The sequence below is a fragment of the Simochromis diagramma genome, unplaced genomic scaffold (assembly GCF_900408965.1).
Source record: "Simochromis diagramma unplaced genomic scaffold, fSimDia1.1 OVJJ01000205.1, whole genome shotgun sequence".
NCBI classification, from domain to species: Eukaryota; Metazoa; Chordata; class Actinopteri; order Cichliformes; family Cichlidae; genus Simochromis; species Simochromis diagramma.
Genome location: NW_024386782.1, coordinates 18,003,033 through 18,011,796, shown reverse-complemented (window position 1 = coordinate 18,011,796; position 8,764 = coordinate 18,003,033). Strand labels below are relative to the sequence as shown.

At 44.0% G+C, this 8,764-nt stretch overlaps 1 protein-coding gene across 1 annotated transcript in view; it reads left to right on the top strand.

Moving 5' to 3' along the window:
- The first annotated feature begins 1,739 nt into the window (after nt 1-1,739).
- LOC120727874 (probable G-protein coupled receptor 158) overlaps nt 1,740-8,764 on the top strand; it is a 79,249-nt gene continuing 72,224 nt past the window's right edge. Inside the window, exon 1 of the mRNA XM_040022456.1 lies at nt 1,740-3,211. Within this exon, the coding sequence (XP_039878390.1) occupies nt 2,355-3,211 (857 nt within the window). The 5' untranslated portion in view covers nt 1,740-2,354. The remainder of the gene's footprint in view (nt 3,212-8,764) is intronic.

The window sequence follows — 8,764 nt, the reverse complement described above, 5'->3', positions numbered from 1 at the left end:
GAGCCTTTTATCCTCCTTTGCTCTCTTTTGAGAAAATCTAAAGGAACCTCTGGGAGAACAGAGGAAGCGTGGGTGAGAGCGCACGGCTGGTACAGCAGCCGCTACCGTGTTGCGGTTGTATGGACCCTAAGTTGTAAAGCATGCAGATGAAGCAGCAAATGCCTATCAAATATTTATCAGAGCAGGGGAGCCAGTGCAGCTTGTAAGAGAAGATGAAATAGTGGGGGCAGGAGCAGTCACTCTGTACGGTCTCTTTCGCCCAGATTCTCTCTCTCTCTCTCTCTCTCTGTCTCTCTGTCTCTCTCTCTCTCTGTGTCTCTCGACTTCGCCGTTCATTCGCCATGCCTGCCACAAACACACCTTTTCTTTTTGATTTACACGCACTCTCTTGTGAGCATCACTGGTTATACGTCTGCCCGTGAACGTCTGTTTTTCATGTTTTCATCTGGCTGATTGGCGGTGAGCGGTGAGGTGGTGGTGAGTTCGTACAGTAGTTGTAGCTCTAGATTGTGTAAAACCAGACAGGCCGCAGTCCACATCACTCGCTGCAGCGGACAGCATGGGGGAGATCTCTGCCTCGTCACCTTCCACTGCCATGGCAACGGCCTGCGAGTCACCCCGGGCGTGGTGCACTCTGCACCACCCATTTACAGTCCGGGGATGACTCCCGATCAGCCCCATGGACACGTGCGCACGCACTCGTGAACATAAACGAGTCCCCAGATGGACTCATAAAGTGTCTAAACACAGGAAAGTAGCACAAAGAGGAATGCCCACTCTCTTATTTACTCACTGCTGCGTGGGACAAAATATGATGCAGCGATGTATCACACCGGCTTCCTCTTGCAATATGTTATCAGCACTGGTTCCAAATATAAACCCTTGAATTAAAACGTGTGGGAGTTAAATAAGTTGATGAAGGAGAACTCGTAAGGGAGGGACCAAGCCATAGGGGCAAATGATTGCACTGTTACATTATTTATCCGTAATAACAAAAACAGTAACACACAAAAACCGACACAACAATCCAGAGGATAAGCAGATCATCCCAGACTTTACCCTCTGTTTTGACGGGTAGACATGCTAAAGTCTCCTTCAGTTACAAATCGTCTTGCAATGTATCACATGGCAGAATCACTGTGTGGTGGTACCACTGTCATTGTGGGTAATGTACCGTGACAGAATCGTGAGTGAGGCCCGGATTATGCGCGCTTGGACGCGCACAGATGCGCACTCGGTCCTATTATAGTTCTTTCAAGTCCCCCTGAAGGATTTGAAATTAGCGCATTAGGCTATACTGTAATGTCTCAGTGCCTCTAAGGCTCGAAAAAAAGTAAAAAATTGGCAGGCATCTGGACATCTGCAGACACACCGTGTCGTTTGCCCTCTCTTGACGAAATTTACGTGACTCGGACCCAAGAAAGCGTGGATCTGCGATTCCCAGCCGCACACACAGTATATTAGAACACACCTGGCTAATATACATGGTGCTGCTTGGGTTGATGATTAGAAATGTAACCCTTGAGAAAAAAGTGTGGCTGTAATGTGTGTGATGTTCTACTTTATACACAGTTTTGGACATTTTGTCTATATATAATTAATCACAGTTTAAATTATATGTGAGCCCCCCCCCCTCCCCCGCCCCTCTTTCTCTCACTCACTCACTCACGCAGTCGTTTTTCTTTCTTTTTTTTAATTTGCAAAGTAAATCTAGTTGCCAGGTTGCTCCTTCGTCTTCATTACTCAGGGCTCCTCTTCATCACCACAGCCTCCCTCGCTTTTCTTCCTACGGGCGCTACTTTCAGCACCGGACAGCTCTCGTCGTTCCCACGCTCCGCCCACCTCAAGACAGACCGGCAATGAGAAACCAGCACACACGCCGGTGGGCGACTCTCGAGGTGGCCTATTAGGGTTTTATTGGGAGGGACGGAACTTCGAGTACAATTTGCTCTCTCCCTTGTCATTCTTCTCCTGGATTTCTCCGAGCGGGAGTAAAAACAGAAGGAGAACCCGAGCACTCCCCTGGATTGCGGGCTAGTGAGGAGTCCGTGTGGTTTTCTCATGAGTTAGGAAGCTGGTTCGTGTCTGTGCAGCTGTTTAGATCACACTGTGTGTGTTTTTTTAACAGAAGAGAGGAAAAGTGTACTCTCTCTGAAAGATGCAAAGATGACAAGAGGAAATCGTTTGCCGTTTTATGCTTGGTCGTAGGTATGAAATCCAGGACATTCTCGGGCGTGTGTTTGAAAGTGTTTCTGATCTCCTGAAGCGGCAGAAGATATAGAGTGGCTTTGGTGATGCTCGCCACACTTTGCCAAGTCCACGCGGTGTCTGCTCTGTGCCTGTGACAACGAACCATGGCTCTCCTAGTCGTCCCGTTGCTCCTGCAAACAGGGCTCGTTTGGGGTTCAAACTACGGTTATGTGGAGTGGTCTGACAATGACCGCGACGATAAGAGCCCACCAGTCTTCAGCACCCAAAATATCAACAGGGAGCCACCCCACCATCCGACCTATTACCCAGTACCAGCCACCGAGCGCACGGTGGTGGCGCACAAAATCGAGGAGGACCTGCCCAGGGTGGTGACCGCTTTCTTGCACACCGGGGACTCATCGGCGCTTAGACAGGTCAACTGTTCGCGGAGGTACGAGCTGAGCAGCCTGCGAGGCGGCCTCCACGTCGCCTCCCACTATTCCCTCCACAGCATTCTGGACACTGTAGCGCACGCCACAAACTTCCTGAATATGATCCTGCAAGCCAACAGGTCCCGGGAGCAAACCCTGCGGAGGGACATCCACTGGTACCACGCGCTGGTTCAAAGCATCCTCGAAGGGGATCCTAAAATCCACAGGGCAGTGGTGACCTTGCACACGGATGCGCTGACGCCAGGGCCCCACGTTTTCCTCCAGGCGACGAGAACCGAGAATGAAGTGGTACTACAGGACCTATCCGGCTCTGCGCACCGTCACCTCAAGGGCAGGAGTCCGGAGACTGACTGGTTTAATGAGTTCAGGGACGGCAGGAGACCACACATGCACAGAAGAATCACGGAGGCATCGGGCTCCAAGAGTGGCACTTATCTCCTGGACAAAAACCAAATTAAGTGGTCTGCGCCATACCTGGAGTGTGAACACGGAACGTTTGTGCCCTATTGGCTGCTCACCCTGTCTGCAGGCTTCTATGGACTTAAGAGCAACTCAGCGCCAGAGTTCAGGTGAGACTGAAAAGTGTCACTTTTTTGTCCTTAAAATGTAGAAAAATATGTTTTAATGTTCTATTACAGCTCACACATGTTAAAGTATCTATTTCTTTATATTTTATTAATAATTAAAGTTAATCAGATAATCAGCGTCAGCTATTGAAATGCCTTAACAGCATTTAATTGACAATAACCTCTGTGAGACTTCATGTAAATATGGATCCACCTACTGCTGTAATAGAAGCAGACAGTTAAAAAGAACCTTGGCAGATCTATCTAGACATTTCACTCACCTGTCAAGGCACAGGCATGCAGCCCTGCTGCAGCCAGCACTCTAATGAATTCTGCAGGCTTTACGCAGTGCTCGTAAGTGAGGATATCTATAGAAGTGTGCACGCGTGCGTGTTTGTGGGTAACATTTAGGTGCATCAAAACACCTAAAGCTCTCGTATTTCAAGGCTGCGGTCCAAGAGTGTCCTGAGAAGATCAATGAAGCCATGAATAAACAATGAAATCTCTACTACAAGATGAAACCACTCAGAGGTCCAGGTGCACTTCACCCTTACATCAGTCTAAGTTGGAGTGCACAAGTCAGTGTATCACTCACACACTCAGTGTCGCTAATGTGAGATAACATGTGAGAAAAAAATACAAATAAAGATGATAAATATCTTTTAAGAGAGGAAAAAAAGAAAGTTTACAACGAGGGTAAGCTTGGGGTAAACACACACACATCCAACTCTTACTCTTACTTACTTAGCTTTTGTACTAACTCTAGCTTTGCATTTTTATTCTTGGACTCTAGCTTTCCATGATTCACAGTTCAAAATAATCCTTATTTATCCTGTTCTGGGCTTTGGTGAAGCCCTTTAGTTCGTCTGCTTCCTTTCTTCTGATAGGTTTTCCCTCATGAACAGAAGGTTTGAAAACCAGGTGGATGGTTGCTGTAACTTAGCAAGATCTTTGTCCCTGAGATGCCCGTGTTAAGGACATCGTCTTGGACTGATGTCATTCAAGGTGAAGAGTAGGGAGAAAAACTCCCCAAAAAGGTGTTCAGTCGACCTGAAGCCTGAGCTTTTGGCTCACAGGCATTGGTGTTATATCCGCTGACATCATCACATGAAACTTCTGCCATCTTCAATATAAAGATCCACAAGTGTATATGCACAGACACAGATTCACCTACACATGTAAAATACCCCTACACCGTCACTACATAATAAGCAAGACTAATTAAATTGGAATGACACTGTGATGCACAGTGCTCGTGGTTTATAGGCAGCAGTGTTGTGTTTGTGATTCGGCCCTCACCCTGGCATGCATCCACCCCGGTGATGTGTCCCTGAGCAAAATGCTGCATCACTACCTGCTCCAGGGACAGTGTTACGATGTGATGAGGGCTTCTTCTGGCTTTTTAGAGAATTGTACAGCTATCATCTCTGTGCAGGATCTGAAGATGGCTGATTCTTATTACACAATGAATTTCTATCCGCATCAGCATGGTCCACACTTTCAGATTACCTCAAATTTCCAGAGATGTTTGTTAGAGCTGCTTGAAAGTTAAGCATCTGTCTTATAGGGTAGCTTCAGCTTGCTGTAATGACTCAGTCTGCCTGCGTTGGCTTGTTCATCTCCAAAAAAGGATTCGAGTCATGTCCGGGATATTGCCCGTTTTAAACCATCAACTTGTCATGATGAGGATGTTTAACTAGTTGAGAAAGATGGGAGATGTGCTTGTGTCAGTGGCCTAAGGCGTCTGGAAAATGTTAAGTGTGATTAAATCAGTTCAGTGAATGAATTCATAATTAAATCAATTGCCTATTCCAGACCAGCCAAGAGGGTTTTGAGTGAGTTTAAATGATTGTGACATTTTACAAGTCACTGTGATTTGTGACATTTAGAAGAAGGCAAGTCAGATACTGAATCCCATTTGTGATGTTTCATATGAATATAGAGGGGATGCTGGATTATAGAGAAACTCTGTAATGAATAGAGATGGAAACTATGAGGTATGCACTGTTAGGGGGGGTTTGACCGGTTGATGTAAAGGTAAGGATTAAAATTAGTCAAGACCTCAGAAATAGCGATTTTGAAAAAGTCAAAACTCAGGGTCCACTTAGTATCTTTACCCCCAGAGCTTTCCAATTTCCAAGATCAAGAAATAACTGCCGTACTTTTAGTAATATAGTTTGGCATTTGTCAAAATTGACTGTGGAGTCAGCAAAGGGAGCCAAGGGAAATGTCAAGTTAAGAGGGAAAATAATAAAGTGGATGTTTAAAACCTGAGTGTGTATCTCAGAGAAATACAGTCTGTAACTGAGGATAAATATTGGCTGCAAGTACACAACCAGATTCATGATGTTTTTCTCCTCCCTCTACGTTCTGTAATGCGAGTTGTGCTATGCTGTTTCTTCGACTCATCTCACTCCTGCGATGACATTTCTAAAAATAGAAAGTTTGTTGGCTCTGGACAGAAATGCATAAGGTAGTGGAGATGATAAGCCAGAGCCTCCATGTCTTCTACTTTCTGTGTCAAAGAAACCTTGTTGCTCTTTCTTATTATTATTATTTGAGTCTGATGTAAATTTGTGAGGTAATGAGGGGAGGAGAGAGGCTCTGTCCAATGATTTTTGTCTGTCTTTCAGACTAGGCTCCAGCTCTGCCTTTCACAAGGAGTGGAAGAAGCAAAAGTTTGACATGTGTAAATCAAAACCAGAATAAAATAATTCAATCCCGACAAGAATCCAGCAGCCTCACCTCCAGCACTTTTATATAGGATGGTAAAAAAGATATTGTGTCATTATAAGGAAATGCTATAAGATACTATACCTCTGGAAGCATTTCATGTTTTTCTTTCTTTTATAGAAACCATAACCGAAGTTGTTTCGCTTCAGAAAAGAGCGGCACTGAATTGTAGCTCACATAGATATAAATGATCGTGTGCAAATCTATCAGAAAAACAAAAATAAAGACTTTCTCTCAGTTTTCACTTTCGCTATTTGTCATCAACACAACAGCACAGATAATGTCATTGCATAACCACCGTCTCTGTCTTGCAGTACTGTGCAAAAGTCTTGTGACGCCTTTCCTTTGTTTATATTTTGCTTCCAATGAGCCAGATTTTCTTGTAATTTTCTAAAGTGGCCTTGAGCGTAGCTCTTCATGCTTTTGAAGGTCTTTTTGTTTTTCTCTGGACATTAGCTGCTTTTTCAGCCCTCGTACTTGACCACTTTTTCAAGCAAAAATTAATTCAAGCATAGAAAAGGCACCTAACTCAAGGAATGAACCACACACAGCAGACAACTTAGCAAAGCACCTATTTTAAATTGTGTCTTTAGGCACTTTCTTACCTGTAGCCTGTTGCAACACTGTCACGATCCTGGGTCTTTGAACTCGGCACTTTGAGTTTCAGTGTATTTTGACGGTTTATGGTTTATGTTTAAGTTCATTTAGTTATCTTAAGCTCTTTCTGTTTTGCCTAGGTTGCCCTGTTATAGTTCATTGTTTATCAGATTCCCCTCGTGTCTTTGCCCCTTGTGTTTATGTCTCCCTCACCCTTCGTGTGTTTCATGTCTGCATCCCATTATGTTTCCTGTTTTATTTTGAAAGTCATGTGTTCCATGTTCATTTGTATAAGCTGTGTTCCCCTGTGTTTCGTGGTCTGCTGTCATGTTTCATTGTCAGGTCGTCTGTTGTTTCACGCCATGCTTCCAGGTTTCATGTATTCATGTTCATGTCAGGGTTTTTCATGTTTCTATTTCAGTTTACTCAGTTTAGGTTAATGTTTAGTTTTGCATCAGTTTGCCTTGCCCTTCGTTTGTACCTTTTCATCAGCCGTATTAAACAGCTCACCTTTTGTTAAATCAAGTTACGTTCCATGTTCCAGACATGTTGTGTCTGCGTTTGGGTCCACTATTCACACTCCACACAGTCTGCTTCCACTGACTATGACAAACACATACATTTTCCAGCTTCTTTACCTGAATCTACAGAAAATAGCAAAGATAACACATTTTGATGGACATAAAATCATACCTTTGGCACCAAAACGATGATTCCTGCAGCATTAATAGCTGGAAAATTGGTATATCTCCACATTTTTTCAACAAAAAAAAAATCGAGGAAACCAGACAAGTGGAGGAGAAAAGAAGATGTGGCAGGCCTAAAAAAACTGTCTACAGCAGACAGAATCTGCAAGTCATCTCCTCAAGAAACAGGAAAAAGTCCGTCAAAGACCTGACACAGGACCTGAGAGCAGCTTATCCATCTATTGCTCACCTAAGCCTAATCTGAAATAATTTCATTGGAAGGGTCGCTGTGAAGCTGGATTTATGAAATCAGAATTTAAGCAGTATAGAGCAGCACTTTGTAAATAGCTTGGAAGTGACTGATGGTTATCATGAAGCCTTAATGGGTGGCTAAATGGTTTTGATGGATTGCTAGTGAGAGGAGGAAGAATAAATCATCCCAGAGAAATAAAGGACCATCTATGCTGTGTAAATGTAAAGAATCACTCTTTTAGTGGTACTCAGGCAGAGGCGTACATTTGTCATCACAATCATTTGTTATGTTGTAGCAGAAATGATCAAATTGTACCCCCCTGCAGTGCTTGTCCTGATGTTTCTTTCACTCTAAGAAATTTGTGCCTCATGTTAACACAGATCCAAGCTCTTTCACATCTCTCAGTTTTTACTTCTGCGTTCCACCAAGCCTTGACCTGCGTAAAGGACTCGAGTGCACACAAATACATACAGGCGTAAACACATTTGCTTCTTTTTCTTTCTTGTGTACTCGAGTAGAGGTGGTAGCCAAAGCCTCTCTCTGCGGTTGTTTGTTCCACTTCCCACCAGGCAGATGGGGGAGGGAGGTAACAGGTGTCAGGCACCACTTCACCACAAAGGAGTGGAGGAATTGACAGCGAGGTTTAATAAAAGGTTTAATAAAAGAAAACCAGGCATTATTTATAAGTGTGCATGATAAAAGGGAGATAGAGAGTCATAAACAAAGATATCTATTCACTGTGGGCTACACTGACTTAGCTGAAGTGAACCAGCTGAAGTCTCGGGCTGTGCTGTATTTCAGTCACATCCCTCACCAGTTTATTTAACCTTCTTCACTCCACAGTCTGAATCTGTAGTGGCTCACTGCTGCACAGGCCAGCAGTCTCCGTGTATTGAACTTGTTCGGGTCTCAGGCGCAGCAAGAAAACAAGAGTATTTCTCACCTTTGGTGTGAAAATCCTCAGAATCTGATAGTGAACACGGCCGGGAGCAAAGAACACACCCCACATAAATACTGCCTTTAAAAACTTTACACTGGCATTTGCACAGGGAAGCATGGGATCAGATTGTAGTTTACTTTTATTCATAACATACCAGCCTGCTTCCTCAAAGCTCACTACAGCACCAAATGTGCAATAATCCACCGCTGAAAGCCGTCCAACAAATGTGCTTAAAAACTATAGCACTCAGCTGTCGTGGAACTAGAAGCTGTTTATAGCAGCTTGGGTGACCTCTTATTTTTAATTTCGAGTTACCATCAGGTGAAAAATGTTCTCAAAATGAGAAA